Consider the following 20,695-nt stretch of genomic DNA (forward strand, 5'->3'; position numbering starts at 1 on the left):
GGAAATAAATGTCTGGTTGGCTAGAAGTCTTCTTTGCGGAGTGCTGTGAAGGACAAAAAAAAATGTTTCCTAAAGAAAACTGCGTGTTAAGCATCTTGTAGAAGAAATCCTGCAATGAGCTGGCGCAACAAAACACGTTTCCTACTTGTGTCTCCCCCACGCCGGGCAGCCTCGTGTGCACTCCTAGCACAACAGAGACCACTCTGGAATGGCAGCTCTCGAGCACCAATGTCCTGGGAAAACCTCTGGTACTGGAAATTTGCTTACAGACTGCCTGGCAAATCTCTGTCCTCTGTTTTGCTGAGGAATTTCAGCTAATTTCTTTCCTCAAAATCCAGTTCCCTGCTACCCCAGTATCTACACATTCCTCATCTCCTGCTTACCTCCTCTGTCAGAAGCTCATTTCTACACGATTCCGTTGCTGTGTAACATCTGAAAAGAGCTGAGCAGAAAAAAAGATGTGCTGTAACCTAACCTTGAACTGGCAAGAGGGAAGAGAGAAAACTGGGTTCTCAAAGGGATGTGTTCTTGGTTTCACACTGTGCGTTAGAAACATAAACCAATTAATGTCTCCAGCAATCTGTATCCTGGGTAAAATGTGAAATTATCCGTCTGTGTCTGTTCCAGCCATCCTAACTGACATTTGTTCTGGGAAAATAGTTTTGGGTTGATCCCAACAGCTGACTGACTACCCTCCAACACCACTGAAAAGCTCCGTTAGGACCCTGCAGTAAGCAAGGAAGTGTTACTACTTTTGGCTGAATAGGTTGCTTTGAAAGTCAAGTTTTACAGTTGCAAAGTTGTACGAACAATTTTACTGATGCAGTCTTTGCATAATACAGTAAGTGTAATTAAACAAATACTTTCCGTAAGTAAATCATGATTAACATCATTAGAGCTTATGTACTGGGATAGATTACACCTGATCACTGTATTCAAGATTCTTGTAAACAAGAATTTCTTATCGCTTGTAAACATATATTTTGGTACACAGGTACCAAACATAACACAAATTGTGTTAGAAGCTCTCATTAGGAAAAAGTAAACAGTCCCCATTCTAATCAATCAAAACTACTGCCTTTTAAAAAGATCAGAATACTATTGGTCACCTCCATGTTAACTTTGAAACGATCACCTTAATTAGCCTTCATTTCCATAATTACTGATCTCTGAGAATAGTTTTGCAAAGAGGAAAATTAATCAACTGACTAGAAAAATTATTCACGAAGCACCAACAGTTTCTTGTTTGTTTTTTTAATAAAGGCTAATTAAGCAATTAATGCTCTAATACAAACAATTAGTAATTGATTTCTAAAAATTTTTTTCTACAGAACATAGTTTCTTATCCTCCACAGCTATTATTATTATAGCTTCAGGGGGAAATTATGCCAGCCCAGTCTAAAATGGCCACCTCAGTACAGGAATTCAAAGAGATTTCAAAAATCTTTTACAGTCACAGGTTTTTAATCAAAGTGTATAAAATTTCAGTCTAGAAAAATAAGTAGATTGTATACAGTTATTGTGCTTGAAGACTGAGGAGGACAGTGCACCACTCAAATGGCACAGGCATACTGAAAAATAGAGATGAGAGTATTCCTTAAAACTGTTGGTGTGTTTTGTGGGTTTTGTTGTTTTTTTTTTTTTTTTTTCCTTTCTCATACTTCTAGCCTAAATGGGTGCAAAACGTATTGTTAGGTGGGAAGTCTAGTTGCTGGCAAGGGACTGATGAATCGGTGGCTGGAAGCAGCGCACATGTTCCACGGGTGTGCTCTCTCCATCGCCGGACTTCAAATACTTGTCCAAAATAGCAATTATTTCATCATTCAGAATCTGGAACTTGCGAATCCTCTCAACCATTTTCTTCAAAGGCTGCAAACGTCAAAAAACCAGACACACATGAATTAGCTCTGGAGATAAAAAGCCTTAGACACAAAAGCAGCAAATGCTTTTGTGCAAATACCTCACCTCTCCCAGCAATGTCATGAATGTTTCCCTTCCACTGCTAATCCAGTGAAAATCTAAAGCGCATTCTGTTTTTTGACAGTGCTGCTTTTTGTACAAAAAAGAGCAATTTACAGCAGCCTTGTCATAATCTGAATGCATGCATATGAAATGAGAAGCATTAAGAAAATCCCATATAGCCAGGAAATAAGAATTCGCATCGACCAGTCTTCAAACTCTAGTACAAGTGCCTTAATCTTTTGTTCCTAAAAACCCTGGTGCCCTCATTTTTAGCATTTCATTCTAAAAAGCGATTGCTACATCTACGCTGCATCCGAGTACAAACAGCTCTGATTTACTGTTGTCTTCATTACTGCAGTGAATACAGAACAGATGTTTTCAACTCACCACATTCTTTATAACCTCGTCTTTGCCATCATGCTTTTGGACTTTCAATAGGTGGTAGCAGAAATCCAACACATCAAAACGACGCTGCTGTCCCAAAAGCACGATGATCATACAGCCAGCCCAGTGCAAGCCGTCTCCAAAGCACTGCCTGAAACAGAACACATAAAGCACGTTTCACCTAAATCTTCAGAAACATATCCACAGGAAATGCTTGGTAATCGGCCATTACACTAAATAATGAATATGTTAGACACTAATCTAGAAAATGCTGCAAAAGATCTGGTATATTAAGGTCTCTTTCCAGATACCACAAGCGGTGCAAAGGGATGCTTAACAAAAAAGACAGAAGCCCACCCCCACGATTTTACACAATGTAGAGTTACTCCAAAAACATTTAGTCCCCATTACACTCAGCAGCATTACATTTCATTTTCAAAGGAAACAACACTTTGAAAGAAAACAAAGTGGGAATCCAACACCACTCTGCTCCTTTGGGCTGCAGGCAAGAAAGAAAGCAAATGTCCTATGCTGTTGCCTCCATCATTGCTCAGTGAAAAGCACGTTACAGCTCCACAGTTTTTCAAAGTAAGGATATATTAAAGGATATTATAAGTAAGGAGATCATAAAAATTAACGAAACGAAGAACAACAGTTCCTTGTTACCTCATGTTAATCACATTAACTTCCAAATGCTCATTTTTGCTCTTAATTCAGAGAAGAAAACACTTGTTAGAAATACATGCACCAATGTTCAGCTATTTTATTTAAGTTCAGCGTCTGCAGGGGTCTGACTACTATTGAAAGAGGCGTGCTAGGGCCTGTTTGTCATGGGATCATTCATTATACAGTGGCAATACTTAAAATAGAGGGTTATTTTTGTTAAAGATACAATAATATCTGTGTTCATGGATTATGAGCCCCTCCCAGTGATCGCAGCACTTTCCCTTGTTTTCGCACTAAGCTCTTGCAGGCAGGCAAACAAACGCCTCCATTCTAGGCCCCCCTGCCAGCTCCAGGGAGGACAAGCAAAGCACTGTTGCCCGCAGGTGGACCGCTGGCAGCTGGCAGTACGTACTCCACAGTGAACTCGTGCGTTCCCACGGGGATGCAGTAGACAAACTGCATTGCGCTCCAGAGGCGATGGAATTCCACGCACTCGTCCACGTGCATCACCCCATTGCTGGGCAGGGGCCCGCGCCAGATGGGATCGTCCAGGAAGGAGCGGATCCTCGTCAGGATAACCTCAAACATGGACAGGCCGCAGCAGAGGCGTTCTTTGGTCAGCAAGTCCCCCTCCCTTGCGATTGCTATTTGCTAAGGTGGAGAGAAAAAAAAGTGCACAATCCTGGTAAAAGCCACCTGACCACAAGACTGCATTTAAAAAAACCCCAAAACAACAACAACATGTTTTTCAGTTTCACTTGGTTTATTCTAGGAGATACTTCTCCTGACTTCAAGTGAGGTCAGAGGCCACTAACCTGGGGTTCGGTTCAGTAGAAAAAACATGCAGAGAAAATTGTTAACAGCCTTTTCAAGCAGACAAACCTGAAAGTAAGTAACGCTATCTCCAGTAATGCTAATCCTGGACTAGTCCCAGGGAAGTTTAAAGAATTCTTTGCCTGAATAGAGGCAGAAAGCAAAACCGGAGTTCAGCGCTCTGCTGCAGCTCCTGCCTGCGCTCTTCTGCACATCCCCCTCGGCTGCTGCTGTTAGAGATGGGAAAGCTCCAAAGACAGCATAAACAGGCTCAGACAAAACCCATAAATGGCAATGCGGTTAGGGCTTGTCCCAGCTTGTGCCATCACATTGAGAGCTCTCTCCTACAGCGCAACAGCACCTACCGAGCTGCAGCACATGTGATGATAAAAGCAGTCTGAAGCCTGCTTCAGAGCACTCCGCTCTTAGTTTCTACTATTCACATCTCAATCACTTGTAAACTGCTAAGTTTATAGCAGGGAATTAATGTACCGCTCACACCGAGAGAAAGGAAAATAGTGCTGAAGCTGCAAAGGCAGTTCAGGAATGTTCTCTTTAGTCATTGTGTTTCCAGGAAAGCTCAACTCAGCCCATCTTCCAAGAGTTTCTAATCATCTGGCTGAGAGAGGAATAAATTGTTTTAAAATATATATATATGTGCACAAGAAAACTGATTGCTTTTGGTGGAATTGGCAGTAGGACCTCCCAGGCTGGCCCTTATACTGAGAGGGGATCACATAGCAACATACATACAACTCGGCATTCTCCCCAAAACATGTCAATTCCTCCCCAGTCTCAAATGTTTTAAACTTCTGAGCTTTAACAGCTTTTCCAACTCCATGGATCTGAAAAAAAAAATCCCGTTATGTGAACAAGGTGGATGTGCAGGTTGAAGTTCTGACACAGCTATTGGCATGTGTGAAAGGACGGGCTTTCTAGTACTCAGAAATTTCTTGAATTGCCTCCGACACAGATGAGAGAGATTACCTGGGGTGTTCCTAGTCTTTCAATGAGAGGAACCAAATGTAGTGGAGCATATTTTGATTCTAGTCTCTTCATTTTAGCATCAAGTCTTTCACCCTCTGAAAGGAAAAAAAAGAGCACTGATTCATTTAATTGGTAGCTGACTTGGTTTTATAAATTGAAGTAAAGCAAGAAAATTCTTATTTTTACACAACCTTTATTCACTACAGTAGAAACTGGGTAAGTTATTTTTATAGGTCTAAATAGTTGGTTAATCCTCAGTGTGCTTTTAGAAAAATATAAATTTTAAAATGTTGAATTGTATGTGCAAACAAAAAGAAACCAAGGAATTTGTAGTAGAATGCATTTAATTAACTAAATTGAAGACCAAATATAAGGCTCTGTTATACTGCTGCTGCTAACATATTTGACTCCCACTTGTACTAAGCCAACTAAATTGTCCTTATCATACATAAAATGCTTGACTCCAGAAGGTGGGGTATAATGAGGGTGGAATTCTGTGTATAACAAGGCTTAAAAAAGCAGTTGGCACCCCCTCATCACTGGCAAGTAGGAAACGTTCTCCAGCAAATGGGAAAATACTGTTTTTACAATGGTCTGGTTAGTTTTATGCAGAGATGCAAGTAGCTACGGTGAGTCTGGAAATATTCTCCAAGATTTTTAGCTGATGGGATTTCGCCGAGCAAAACAAATCAGCTGCTCTGGCAGCGAGAAACGGAAAGGAGACAGAGGAGCAACACAAAAAGAAAAGAAGCGTGAGGGGAAAAAAAAAGCTCAATTTCTGATGATGAAGGATGAGGAAAGCAGATACCAGAGGAATCAATCCTGCAAACACTCACCAGTGCATGCCCAGTTTAGTAAAAAGGCATGTGAGAAGTCTCCTGGGACCAGGGACCACTTGTATTTACTTACTCTGTTGACAGACTTCCAATACCCTGTATGATCAAGCCTACCCCATTTAACTGACAATCATATAAGATAAACAGCACCTTCGGAAAAGCCTCTCACCATAGTCACATAGAGGGGTAATACTGCCCGCTTTTCCCTGTCATGACATTCCTCCTCTCCCTCTTGTAATTTGCACTGAGCCTTGCTAAGAAGCACGTATTTTTCAGCCAGGCAAACAGACCTGAATCTGTTACCTCTGTCCCGTAATTAACAGCGGTGTTGTAAAGGATGGCTAGGGACAGTCACCACAACCACAGCAGCAGGCAAGACAAGTGGAAAGCATTACCCAAGGAAGGGGTTTTCACTTAGCCAATACCTTTGACGTGAACTCTGGGCAGGATATTTTGGAACGGGGCCGCGTGCAACAGGTCACACACCTCCTCTAGGGACTGGAACAAAAAGGAAACGAGAAGCATTTAGGACCGAAGAATCCCCACACCACATCAGATCCCCAAAACGGGCTTCCAAAAGCACGCCGACACTGTGGCAGAAACACCAGAGGGCAGCCAGTCTCCGCCGCCAGCGCATGGAGCCGCTCTGAGCCCTTGCTCTCCTCATGGGATCGCTCCCAAAGACGATTTGATTTCACCAGGTTACCTCGGATTCCCAAATAAACTCCAGCAGCTCTCCTCCAAACTTCAGCTGGCAGTTTGTAAAGGACAGCGTATTTATTAAAAAGACTAATGCAGAATGAGTAATTTCTGTGTGAAAGTGGCAGACGGCTCCTGCGCAGACAAACAAAGCGGTGAAGAAGATGACTCACTGCTTGGTTATTTTTACCAACACTGTTCCCACAACCCGTTCGTTATCTGTCGTGGCGGGCCCATGTCCCCCGCCAGGCGAGCTGAGACACACAACAGCAACACTGAACCACCTCTCAGGAAGTATTTTACATCTTTAGGGACGGGGAGAAGTCAGACAGATGTCTCCTGGTTCTTGGCTGCCATATGTGCAGAGAAAATGCAGAGATGACCAGAAGCAGACACATGACTTTGCTATGCCCCTCTCCTCATTTCTGGAGCAGAGCCTCTACACATTTGTAATCCCTCAGAGCCAGTATTAGAAGAGATGTTCATCAGCCATACCCTCAGCAAGGCCAGGGTACTGGAGTTAAAACACCTTTCCCACATCTAGTTCCTTACAGTTGGACTTGATGCTCTTAAGGGTCTTTTCCAGCCTAAATGATTCTGTAATTCTATGTCAACACCATGAAAATGCATGTGCTAGGCAGTCAAGACTAACAAGATCACCCACTAGCAGAGATGCACTACAGACCTATGTTTTGCACCAGGGTAAAGTCTAGTTAAGTTATGATAGATAACCACAATGGAAAAATACAAGAATTCATGACAGGACATTGGGGCACCACTGAGGGCATAAACCAAGAGGAGGGGCAGCAAACAAGGGTGTATTCCTAGAAAGTCCCAAAGAAGGTACTTCCAGCACTGGTGTCACTTCGGTACAACCTCAAGCAGTGAGGGTGCTCACCTGCCTGGCCTTTCACCACGTACCCTGTTAGCCTGAATCCAAAGTAATACAGTTTCTCATTTTGTTTCAGCTATCCCATTACTGAATACGGGTTCGCTGCTTGCCACCTGGCCCTTCGATTACTCTCCACCACATGGGAGGGATCCTCTAACACCATGAACAGTACTCTGAGGAACAGCATGTCTTTGTTACCTTATCTAACATCAACAGCTTCAATACACCCTAGAGAGGAGTCTTACGGGAGGATTTATTTTTGTGCAGCGGCAGGCCCTCAGCCAGCTTGCCGAGGAAATGACGTGTCTGGTTTGCAGTCAGCAAAGATCTCTATGTGATGGGCAGCCCAGTCTCAGCGGCAGCGCGTGCTTTCACAGCATGGGCAGAGCACCCTGTACGCACAGGCAGGGGACACTCCCCACCCAAGTCTCAAAGGCATAATGGAGATAAAGAAAGGGAAGACAGCACACCTGTTGCTTTTCTGGCCCATAGGCAATGCCCACCTTTCCCTCTGTAAGCACCCAAAAGCATGAAGACGAAGAAATTGCACATCTGGCCATTTTGTCTGAACAGCGGATTGCATGATGTGAAAGAGTGGGAAAAGAAAAAGAGAGGTAAGGATAAAGAGCAATTGTAGCACCGTGCCCTCAGCAGCGGGCAGTGCGGCGTGCTGAAAGGTAGAGGCTAGGCATATCGGAAGCAGCTGGAAGACTGGACATGTTTCACAGCTTCGTTCCAACAAGGACAGATGAATGCCTGGCAGAGTGCGTACCACTATCAGCCATCCTAGCAGCAAGAAGGATGTCCAAGAAGTCCATGTTAACTTTGCGGTGTTTCAAATGACTAAAGGAATGACAAGCAGGGAAAGAAAATAACAGTACCAGATGCACAACTCATCGACATAAAGAGAGTAGCCACCCTGTGACTGACTGCAGGAATACTATATTTGATCACAATTTATGATGAAGGTCATAATATTTGATCCTCAGATACCATACATGAGGCAATGTCTCTCACCCAGCAAACTCAGGCATCCCTGCTATCTCGGAGACATGAAAGCCCCTGCAAGACTGTAAGAGATCAGAGCAAGGAACTGTTTCTACCCATCAGCAATAGCAAACTTGCAGATTTCAAACTTGTTATTTATGACATTAGTAAAAAAATTTGAGAGCACATTTTGAGAGACAGATGGATTTTCAACTACCACAGCAGGCACCTACCAGACTCTGTTCAATAAGGAGGCAAAACAGGACGGCATTTCCCACTTCCCGCAAATTCTGGAAGCAGACAGTCTTCAGTTCTGCATATTCAACGATGTCCTTCAACTGATGGTGGAAAAACTCCAAGATACCTGAAATCAAAAGAGAAGTAAAAAAATTAGATCTCAGGAGCCAGAACAAAATCTAGTGATGATCACACAGGCACACCTGTTACCTTGGGAAAGCAGACAAAAGATTCTGGTCATGTGGGTAAGAGTCATGCGGATCAGGAGTAAATTTTTCTTTCTGCCTCAAAAGCACTCCAATTTTCTAACCAATTTGCCTATTCAAAGGTTGCAGTGAGTGTGCATAAATACACTGTATCAGAGCACAACTAACCACGGGTGCAGGTTTAGAGTTCTCTCCCCCTGTATCAGCACATGAGAGTTTTTTTTATCTCCAGACGTGCAGCCTAGAGGAAATTGAAAGGAGACGTATTTAAATACATTAAAAATCAGTGGTTACGAAGTGCTAAGCCGGTGGTGTGCTGACCTTTTTAACTGGATAAATCATGCAAAATGGAGTGCCTAGCTTCTCACTCCTAGAAAAGGGAGCCAGTGTAAGAGGTAAGAAAATAATTTTCAGGAGCAGGAAGAGAGACTAGGGCTCTCGTCTGCTATTAGTCTTGTTCCAGCCTCTGTTCCAAACCTGCCGCACCACTCGACACGTTCAATTCACAGCTGTTATTTTCAAGGACGACAGAGCCAGCAAGGAGCAGAGCACTAAAAATACAGGGAACAGGGGTGGTGTCAGGCTACGACTCTGACAATGCCACAGCCAGCCAGAGAAGATCTGCAACCTCACAAAACAATTAAATACAGAAATCACAAGTCAAGCTCTGCTGGCAAGGGTACATCAGATCCTGCTGATAAGCACAGTCAGAACATTGTTTCCGTGAAAGTTTTGCCAAAAGCTGTTAAAAAACAGCTAAATTATGATTTTAAAAATCACATCATTTACATAACATATGTCTTTTCCACCAAACCTCTCCCAAACAACAGTGACACTTAACACGCTGGTGGATTTCCAGCTCCTTCCCCCCCAGTCCCAGCAAGGTTGCACAGTCCCTTGGTTAGAGACAAGCCCAGGAGACCCCAGGCTTGGCAGCTTCTGCAGAGACCCGATCTGGTCAGCACCGCAGAGGGTAAAGCGATGTGCAGGATAGGCGAGGAAGAGCAGAGAACTGCAGTAGGTCAGACAGCTCTCCAGCTTTTTGCAAGTTATTTTTTATCAGCATTTTTCCATTTATCTGCACAAGCCTGGTCCTTTTAAAAAGCCACCAAAAACCTCGACTGATGACAGAAGAAAAGACATCGTGCAAAGCTTTTGAATTCCGTGCTACATATGGCAGTTCATTTCCATTACACTGAATCAAGTCACACAGTTAAAACTCCACCCAATCACATCTAAAGCAATTGACAGGAGACAAGTAAAGAGAGCACAGATGCCCCCCGCCACCTTCCCATGTGTTCCTTGGGTGCCACTGACGAACGCTTCCCATGCAGGAGATTAGACTTCGGTATTTACCCAGCAAGGCAATGGCTGAGAGGGGAGCACACAAACATAAAATACAGCCTGGAACGTATCTATGCCAAGGAAATCCCTTCAAATTCCTCTGCTGAATTTGAAACATACAGTGAAGGAAGCTGTACAGCTAACCCACACACTTCTACAGAAAGCATCGCATCATTAAAATTAGTAACACGAAACATCAATAAAGTGCATAGCAAGGGGATGCAGGGCTGGCTCTGTTACATCTCCGAGATGTTCTGTTTGTCAATAGAAAATTTGCAGTAAATGAGTGTTCCCACACACGTTCAGTGGAGATAAATTTCAGACCTAAGTTGAGTAGTTTAGTGACTCAGTGGAAAAGCAGAGCTGAAAAACTAATGGAGGTAACATGAGATGTAATGAGTGCTTGCTGAGCTTGATTTATTCAAAGGAAAACACATTTAAATCTAGCTAAAAAGCAAAGAAGTCATGCCAGCACATCACCAAATCCCCCCTTCCCATAACACAGGGACCATGTAATGAAAAAGCTCCACAAAAGGCTGTTGGTGTACATTCAACACTGCGGTATAAAGGCCAATTGCAATTCCCAGGTGTTTGAGCAGCAGTGAGCACTTGTGTTTGTTGTTTAAACAGATCTGCCCACCATGGCAATGAGATGCTGCAGTGCTGAATACTGGGATTCCTATTTTAAAGATGAGTTTGAAAAGGCAGATTGATAGAGCAGAAAATTTTTCTCAAAAAAATTTTGATGCTAGGAAAAAAATGGAGATTGAGGGCACTGAAGCAAGCTTTACCACAAGTCTACTGTGTGTTTTAGTTATATGCCCTAGTATTTCCTTTGTGTTTTTCTCTGTTGATGAAAGGGCTTCCATGCCTAGCAAGAAACATCTTCGAAGGATCAACTGCTAGAAGTCAAGTCAAATACTTTCTTCATACCAAGACTGGATGCCCTTCTGGAAGCAAAAGTCCATTGTGTTATCCTGGACTTAGATCTGTGCCATAGAAGAAATCAAACTAGAATATCTACCAGTGTTTCTGGTCTTAATATCCATGGCATGTAGGCAGAGATCGATGGTGAACCAAAAGAAGGGCTGGAAGACTCCCCGAAACACAGTGAGTAACTGCAGACTTCTCCACATAGTTACCATGGCGAGAAAGCACCACCCGAGCAAGTAGGATATTGACAAGGACAGAGGTGGGGATGTTTTTCCCTTTATCTTGTATGGCGAGCGGGGAGCAATTTGGTGAGAAATAGAAGCTGAACAGAGCAGCAAGGACGATTCTGCTACCACCATTGGTCATGAAGGGGATGGAAAGGCAGGGGAGGTGTGGGGGTGTCAGACTCTCTCAATCCCCCGCGCAGCCTGTGGATTTTGTGGGGAGTTTCAGAAAAGAGTTCAATGCCCGGAACAACGTCGAGAAAATTTTACCAATGTTATACTCTGAAGTGAAATCCTGAGAATAACCCATGTCATCTACAGCAAATATAAAGGAGCAGGATGGCACAGAGAGAAACCAGGAGCAGCACAGAGGTCTGTCACCTGCAACAAGGAGCTCATACTGAAGGTGCGACTGAAACCAAAGCAAGACAGTAAGTCCACCCAAAAGCAGCAGGATAGCAGAAGTCAAAGAGGCTTGAGGTTCATACCATAAAATGACAGATTGTCTTTTATAGTCACTCCACATTACAGAGTTCATTAATGTTTGCGCAATGGCATTCCCGATTACAGCTCTTTATACTATGCAGTAGACAGAACTGTATTTTTATGAAAAACTATGCATGCACACTGAAGCCCTGGAAAAAGAACGTGTCTTAGGAAAGTTAATTTCACTTAACTGCACACAACCTTCCTCTTTCCCCTGATTTTATTTGTGGGTGCAATTCATAAGTTACTGAATTAGTTATATATACATAGGATTTTGCAAGGCAAATGAATCAAGGCTTTTTGCTCCTTCTCTCCAAGAAAGCAATTTTAACTAAACCCCTCTATTCCTGCAGATGGGATGATGTTAGGTGTCATAATAATCGATCTTATAATCCTAGTTTCTGATTTACACAGATCTCAACAAAAACAAAGGCTGTTGATATGTAACAGATCCACTAAAGTACAGAAGATTAGTAAAGGATTAGATTCCATCTCTGCTTTCAAAATCCTATCTCAATAGCACTCAAACAGCAGATGCCAAGTTTCAGCTGTGCAGTCTGTACACTAATTAATTTAGGAAGTCAGACCAAATCAACACATGCAACACAAAGCTGGTTGGATTTCTTCACTTCGGTCACCTTTCGTTTTCTATAAGACAATCTCAGTTCGCACCTACAGACTCAAATCAGACATGTTCCAGAGCTTGTAACAATTCTGATACCTAAAAGATTAGGACAAAAATTGGCTATTAATTCTAAAACTGAATTGCTGACTAACAACAAACTAGACCTTGAATATAACTCCTGGTCTAGTTGTGTTATGGATTATTTTCTGCAGAGTACTGACTTCACTATTGTCAAGTAAAATCTGCTAATCTGCAACAGCAAAACTGCTCCCAAGAAACTGGGTGCTATAATGACCTTTAGCTTTTGTCCACTTTCATACAGACCTTCAAATGCTAGCTACAAACACTTCTGTGCCTCACAAGAGACATCATTAACTCTGCCTATCAGCAGTCATGCCATTCCTTTCAATAGAAATGTTTGTAAGGTTTAAGCATATACATGTATCCAGGAACTACCATCACGGGGCCTGTGCACTGTGTTTATTTTGCTAGAAAGAAACATCGTATTGCTCTGCATATCTAATCAGTCCTTACTGCCCTTTCGCAATCATCTAGGTGATTTGGGTTGCCCACAAATTCTTTCAAATAGTCTGTGATTCCCTCCCAAATCTTTCTCCGATGGACAGGTTCCAAAAAAACCCCAAAACTATAAATAAATTCCCTTCATATTCTTCCCCGCGAGGACTCAAGCCATCACACCCCCACCAAGAAATTAACTTACCCTCCTACTCATCCAAGTTTGATCAAAAACCTGGGATAACGGGAAGCTTTACCAGCCCTCCTGCTGTGCCCCAAGCAATGCTTCCCCAGAAGCCTCTAGCCACTACTGCCCTCCACCACACTTCCCAGCCCAGGTTAGCTCCAGTTCCTATTAGACCCTGACACAAAATATTCCAGAAAAAGGAGGGTTGGAAGACTGGTTTTTGTCAGGTTGCTGTGCTGAAGCAGCTCAGAAGGTGTTGCCAGCAGGGCAATCAGCCCAGGGAGAGGCAGGAACACAGCAGCTGGCAGCACGGGGCACTGGGAGGCTTCCCCAAACTGCTGTGCGAACACATGGGATTTCAAGAGATCATGGCCTGGTGTAATGAGTGTTTTGCCCTGCACCACCTTTGGGCATTTTGTTTCCTTTTTTTTTTTTTTTTTTTTTTTAAAGAAGAAACATGGAAATACTATACTTAAGAAAAAATACACAATTAGGCTTCTTTGTCACCAAGTTTCTACCTTGCTAAGCTCGTCGGGTTTTTTTAAAAACTTTCTTTTGGAGGGGTGATATACCAGTGACAAAAATCTAAGCCTCATCTCACAGCAGAGCTGACGAACTACTATCCTCATCGTGTCCAATGATGCTTCAGAGTGGCAGGACATGAAACACTCATTTATCCAAAGCAGGAATGCCATATTCAAATACCAGAAAAACAGCAGAAGAAAATGTTACCTCCAAGATGAAATTTCAAAGTTAAACTCTTATAGGCCAATATTCCTTTAAAAGCTTTAGTGACTTTAAAAGGTCCCTTTAAAAATCCTTATGCTTAATGTATTTTTAGACAAATATTTTTATGACTACAAGATGAGCAAGATCCCCATTGCTTTAGACTGTTTCTATGGAAACAAACCCATTGGCAAACAGGAGCCCTGAACAACTCTGATGCCACTGTCTGTACCCTGCTCCTTTTAGCAGGAATAAATCACTGAAATCCACAAGTCTAGAGGGCTGATGATGCAGGGCTCAAGGAATTGCGATCAACAGAGTCCAAACAAAGCTCTCCAAATGCAAAGTCTGAAGCGCATAAAATAGCTAGAGGCTTACTTACTGAGCATACTTAAATTGCTTTGCGTATGAAGAATGGACTCAGGAAATTAATTCTGAATTGATAAATGCATGTTACATCGAGACAGACGAGAATCTACATATTTAATCTGTAGATCAGAATCACAGTTTTGGTCTCTATGTGTAGGTAGTGCCAATTATAAAGAAATAACTTGTTATGAAAGAATAGAAGCAGCATACAGACACGCTCCATAACACTCAGACTTACTACTACAACTACGAACTTCTGTAGGAAGCTTTTGGAGGCAGAGGAGGGAACAAACAACAGTTGGCATGTATTAGCTTGCATTTTCTGTGGCAAACCAAGTCAATAAGGCGTGGCAAAGACTGCTACAGAGGAATATTTAGCACAGAAAGGAAAGGACAGGGATTTAAACCAAGCACGGTTTGAGCCTGCCCTTCTACAATGGGGCAGTTCCTCTCAGATCCCAGATGAGGGCTAAAATCTACAGCATGTCTATATCGCAGAGAACATTTCCCTTTATCAGTCAGAGCGGCTCCAAGGGCAGACAGCTCCACGATGAAGAGGCAACAGAGAGCGCAAGACAATTCCTCAGTGATGTGAGAGGGATGGAGGTGCCCTGAGCTTCCACACGCATTTTCTGTCTAGCGTCTTCGAAAGGAAAGGGAGAGGTGGCATGACAGTGCTATAAAGGCTGTCTCTGCTATTTCTTAAAAGAGACTCTCCAGGAAGTTATTAAGTATCCACTGCTAGAAATAGTTCAGAACAGGAAAAATACACGTCAAGACAAAACCTGTTAGGAACAGGGACAGTGAAGGAGCACAGAATCAGGCTGGTTTTTGAGATCCACTCCAAATCTAGTTGCTGTGATCTTCCATCGTAGCACCAAGAGTTACTCTGATCTCTCGGTACAGAAGGCATCTAAACATACGGGATTTCTTTTGCAAAAGTAAATATGAGGTCAGAGCAGTTTGTGATCTCTACAAAACAGGAAAGTGATGAAGGATTTTAAAATGTTTTAATCAAGCCTGTGAAGGCTAACATTGCACAAGAAAAGTTTCGCCTTTCCTATAGGATAGATTGCCTTTCAACTGCAAGATAAAGTTTCTGCTTAAGTCCCTGGGCATCTCCCGCCAAATACTTAGTCCTTACAGGTGAGTATTTCTGGCAAGAGACTATGAGCTTCCCAATGTCACCTGTAGCATCGCAGACCCTGGTGATGCATAATCTATATTTGAGAATACCTACTGCGTGTGCGGTCAGACCTTAATGAGTGGCTAAAAACCTCAGATAGATTATTTTTATACTGCTAACTACCATTGGCAGTATAATTCATCTGCTAATGATTCATCCATTTCTACGCTCCAGGGAGAAAAACAGGACGGAAACACTTAGTAAGTCCTTGATTTCGTTTAACATTGGTAATGAGCGTCAAGCAAGCTGTGGGAAGCAGAAAAAACCCAACCTCATTCCAGTTGGAGTGGTATTTAATAAACCTGAGCAACTCTGAAAAAATAAAGATATACTTAGGAGGTGGGTGGCACATGGAAGGATTAATTTGTGTTAATTAGAAGTTGAGGAGGAGGAATATTTTGAAGGGGGGGGAAGCAGTTTCAGAATTTCAGTGAACAATGTGATAAATACTAATTAGCCAATTATTTCTCCATAGTGGCAAGCAGCTTTCAAAGTCATTTCTTCTTCTGCAACTGTCACACCTCCTGTTAAGTGGCTAAGATGCACCCCACACAACCCTCAGACATAACTATTCTGGCAGGACCAGTTTGCCTCTGAGCAGTAGCACTCCTTTTATCTTACATTTGATAAGGGCAAAGGAAGAGGGCATAGAAGCTTTTCCAGAGAATCAGGGTTATCTAAATTAGACATTTAAACAGAACAAATGTGAGGGGCTAACTTGCAGAGGGAAAAGCTCAATCCACTTATGAGAAAGACTATAAATAGAAACTATTGTGAACATCCCAGCTCAAGATCAATTATGTCATAAGGCTGTCTATATACAGACTGTTATCCTTTTCTTTTCCCTTAACATCAAAGTCTTAAAACTTTATTCAGTACTTTCAGAAAGCCCAGCAGTCAATGATTCTTGTTACGAAAAAAAAAGACTAAGTGCTGATTATTGGGAGAGAGAAGAGAGGGGGTGAAAGAGAGAGGTACACATGATCCAGAAGACAGTGATTAGTATCATCTTATTAAGGCTACTATGGTAACACCAAACGAACTAACCTGGAGAACCATACTCATGTCTTGGTAACCTACAGATCTTAGGCATCACTTCCATTAGGGTCTTGACATACTGAAGAATCGTCCCTTGTAACTAAGAGAAAACAGATGTGTGTAAACACGTCAGTGTTCTTGAACTAAGAAACTTTGCATCAAATTGCATTCAAACTACACATGAATTGAACAAGCTCTAGAAATCTTGCATTTAATTCTGTCAGTCATCATCTTCAAAAAGGCAACTTTTTCAAAGTAATACAGTTGCACTTTCCTTCATACGGCATTAGCCACCTTTTGCTGCAGGAGGAGTGGCACAACAGCTAAGGCCAGGAAGGTAAAAAATAGGAAATCATGTTCTCTTGCAGACTATCTCTATTGCCTAAGCAACTTTTAGATTTTTGGTAAAAAAAAAAAAAAGTTACATTTGAATGCTTTCAAAAGCAACAACAGAAAAATCCGTAGCATTAGGCATGCCTGTAACAGCTCAAACTGGCTATTGCGGACATACTAGTTAAGTCACAGTCCCAGCCTACAGTCAGTCTGCCTTCCTCCCACTAGACACCTATCTCAAACCTGTTTCCCTAGATCTGAGCATCTGCATCAGGCATCAGCAGAATACCTCCCCCCAGGCCTTTTAACCTTCTTTATAAATGCCCAAGCATTAAATGCTACCTTTAAGGAATTGGGACGATTTACCACTTAAATAAATAACACAAAAAAATCCCTCCGAAACAACAAACCAACACTCGACACCAAAACACAAAAAAATATCTGTGTTTTCCTCTTTTCCTGAAGATTAGACCATAGTACCCCTTCAAGCAGGCTCCAGCCTTTCTAGAACACCAAAAACATACTTAGAACATTGTGGGAATTACTGTAAACAAACTGCCGAATGTGTCAAGTGTCTGAAGTAAGATTATGAAAACTACAGCTATCCCCCAGTATAGTTGGATAATTTTGGCAGCACGCTCCTTACAGGCAACAGGGACAGGGAGGAAAAGACCATTTCTTTGGCTTACACTTACCTGCAATGCATTATGGCTGTATACACAGATACGAACAATACAGTGAACAGCCAGCCCCTCAACCTCCTCCTAGTTACAGAAAAGGCTCTTTCCAATACAAGACACCCAGGCTGTATGGATAACTTCTTCAACATCTGGTCTGAGCACTCTTCTAAATAGGCTTGATGCGATCCATTGGTAGATCAAGCACAGAGATTAAACCTTCCTTGTTATTAAGGCGTCATCTGTCAATGATGTTATTAATGAAAGCCCTGAAGTTATGCAAGCCAGAAAGCACACTCCAGCTGTTCTCAAATAATACTGAGGAAGTGAATCTGCAGTACAATCTTTAAGTTGAAATCAACTAATCTGAAACATTCATACTGTTCCAGAGCCTACGCAGGACCTAACAGCATAGGCCTCCACAAATTAAATTCATCTCCAATTCAGAATCCAAGGTTTTCAAAACACTGCTCAGTCTACCAAGGCACATCATCTATTGCTTTCACAAGACATTGAGTACTCTCAAACACAGCTTATACTGAACTTCAATGGAAGTAACGTTTTAATTAGTTTTACCTGAGATCTTACTTTCACTTTGTTTTTCTTGACTTACAAATTTCCTACCAGAAGCCATCTGGAATAGCAGAAAATGAAAGACAATTGGCATACCAGGCTCTTGACAACTTTCAGCAGCTCCTCCATCACCACAGCAATACCCTGATACCCAAGAAGTCTACAGATGACTTTAAAGTGAGGGGGACCAACAAAATTCCTGTAGTTGCTGTAGATGCTGGAATATGCCAGATTCAACGCCTAAAACGAGAGAACAGAGATAAATAATGACAATTTCAGCCGACTGCATCTTTATAATAATCTCATTTAAACAGCATTTTAAAGCATATCAAAAATAAAATAATAACTTTGTATCTCACTCTACCTCCAGGAAGTTAAAATACAAAGCTTCCCTTCTGTAAAGCAGGAACTCTAACCAAAATCTCTGTATTAGCAAGAAAAACTTGTAAACACTTTTTTTTCCCCCCACCAGGCATCTTCCACTTACCATTTATAAAGCCATGAACATTTTCTCTTTCGTATTTTTCTATTTACACAGGTATAAAAGGATAGAGTAGTCAATGCCAATGTTCAGATCCCTGAATTTAAAGCACAGCTGCTATTCCTATATCATCCATTGTATGGACAAAACATCTTGAAAGAAGTTACTTCAATTTTCAGTTCATAATAGGTGTTTTAATTCTCTGAATACTCAACTACAAAAAGCAGCCTTCTGCAGCTACTGCTCTCTGGAACTCACTAATAAGTATCTCTGTTTTTCAAATCCCTTAGCTGTACACAAGATCAAAGCAAATCTAAGTCTGGGATGTAACCTCATGGAAATTCTTCCAGAATTCTATAAATAGGGTCAGGTGCTTTGCCATATTAACGACTATTTCTTCAAAGTGAACACAACTGTACAGACTGATGCTGAGTAGGGATTTAGAAACTGTTTGCTGAAGCCGCGGATCAAAGGGGAGTTAGCTAACTTAACATCCTCCGCTTCTGTAAGTGGGTTGTTCTAATATCCTGAAATTTAATTTTAAAAGGGAATCTTGCAGAAGGTTCTGTTGTGTTTCCTTTTCTTTTCTACAATTTTCATTCTCTCTAACACATGCATGAAAGACAGCATACCGTTAGACTTTCAACTCCACACACATCAGCTGTAACAGAAAATTTTCCTTCACCAGAATCCAGAAAGAACATTGACCTTTCCCATCCAATGCTGACCCTGCCCCAATTAACCGTGCAAATCAGTACCAGATACTGTAACACACGGCACTGCACAAAGAAACTCCTCGGAATTCAAGTCATGAAATTCTACCAAGCTCTTGAAGGATTTTAGTCTCATAAAAGAAAAGGACTTAGAAATCCTCTTTAGAAGAGATCAGGATAGAAGATACACATTTTTATTCATGTTGTAAATCTCTATATAAACACCCGTTTCCAACATGTTTCGAACTGTGGACTTAGAAATTTAAAAATTGGATTCTAGATTGACATATAGCAACTGCAAATTTGGCAACAGGTTAACACTTCTTGGCCACCTTTTGTGGATGCCTTAGACATACTTCCCACACCCTCATGGGTCAAAAATTGTTGTGTTATGAAAGAAATACACGAAAGCACAGGCTCAGAGAGACCATCTAGGTCATAACAAGAACGAACAAGAGATCCAAATCCAACTTTCTGAACCAGGCAACTCCTGACCTAAGTAAGAAACTTTGCATATGTTATTAAAACACACACACATAGAAAACGACATAAATTTTATCATGCTTCAACAACCCCAGAAAGTTACAACCAACAATTTATTTCTGCAATGTGAAAACTGAAGAAGTTGCCAGTACTGAAATTTACTTAAAGGTTTAGTTATATTTCTTACATGCCTAAACTTCTGTCTCCATCTGTGTGAAGAAACTATACAGCAAGACAGCCTGACCTGCAGAAGGTGGGTTTTGGGGTTTTTTTGTTTTTCCTGAGGGTCCTGGTGAACAAGAAGCTGACCACGAGCCAGCAGTATGTCGTTGCGGCAAAGGCATCCAACAGCCAGCGGGGCTGCATCAGGCAGAGCACTGCCAGCAGGTCAAGAGAGTTGATCCGTCCCCTCTACTCAGCACGGGCGAGACACACCTGGAGTACTCGGTCCAGTGATGGGCTCCCCAGTACAGCAGAGAGATGGAGAGATGTAGACATGTATGGGAGAGTCCAGCAGTGGGCCTCAAAGATGATTAAGGGACTGGAGCATCTTTCCTACGAGGAAAGGCTGAGAGAGCTGGGACTGTTCAGCCTGGAGAAGAGAAGGCTCAGGGGGATCACATCCACATGCGTAAGTAACTGATCGGGGGAGTAAAGGTGATAGGGCCAACTCTGCTCAGCAGCGCCCAGTGACAGGACACGGGGCAATGGGCACAATCCCATTTAAACATAAGAAAAAACTTAACTACTGTGAGGGTGGTTGAACAGAGAGGATGTGGAGTCTCTGTCCTCAGAGATGTTCGAGACCCGACCGGACACGTCCCTGAGCAACCTGCTGCAGGTCAGCCTGCTCTGGAGGGTCCCCCGGCTGCACCCGTCCGTCAGTCTGGGAACCTCTGTCCTAAGGACTGTGGGCTTGTGCTGATTTTCTGGAGGAGGGGTGTTTCAGCCATCTTTTCTGTGAATGCAAACTAAAACAAACACTTGGGTAATTATTAGATTCCTAATACACGGCATAGTCCTGCTATTAGATCGGAGCTGGCTAAAAGGCTGAACTCCAACACACCCCAGCAGGTGGACAGCCTAAAGCTGCATCCCTCTAGTACAACGTGTGCGTTTGTGTGGCTCTCTG

General features: G+C 42.3%; 1 protein-coding gene across 1 annotated transcript in view; it reads right to left on the minus strand.

The window, feature by feature from the left end:
• Nucleotides 1–209: 209 nt before the first annotated feature.
• The window catches only part of CYFIP1 (cytoplasmic FMR1 interacting protein 1), a 78,422-nt gene continuing 57,936 nt past the window's right edge, over nucleotides 210–20,695 (minus strand). Inside the window, exons 24-31 of the mRNA XM_059820471.1 lie at nucleotides 17,983–18,126; nucleotides 16,313–16,403; nucleotides 8,460–8,590; nucleotides 6,074–6,146; nucleotides 4,813–4,907; nucleotides 3,425–3,663; nucleotides 2,350–2,497; nucleotides 210–1,869 (exon numbers count right to left, since the gene is read on the minus strand). Of these exons, the coding sequence (XP_059676454.1) occupies nucleotides 1,705–1,869; nucleotides 2,350–2,497; nucleotides 3,425–3,663; nucleotides 4,813–4,907; nucleotides 6,074–6,146; nucleotides 8,460–8,590; nucleotides 16,313–16,403; nucleotides 17,983–18,126 (1,086 nt within the window). The 3' untranslated portion in view covers nucleotides 210–1,704. The remainder of the gene's footprint in view (nucleotides 1,870–2,349; nucleotides 2,498–3,424; nucleotides 3,664–4,812; nucleotides 4,908–6,073; nucleotides 6,147–8,459; nucleotides 8,591–16,312; nucleotides 16,404–17,982; nucleotides 18,127–20,695) is intronic.

Source organism: Gavia stellata, chromosome 1, assembly GCF_030936135.1.
Source record: "Gavia stellata isolate bGavSte3 chromosome 1, bGavSte3.hap2, whole genome shotgun sequence".
In the NCBI taxonomy this organism is placed as follows: domain Eukaryota; kingdom Metazoa; phylum Chordata; class Aves; order Gaviiformes; family Gaviidae; genus Gavia; species Gavia stellata.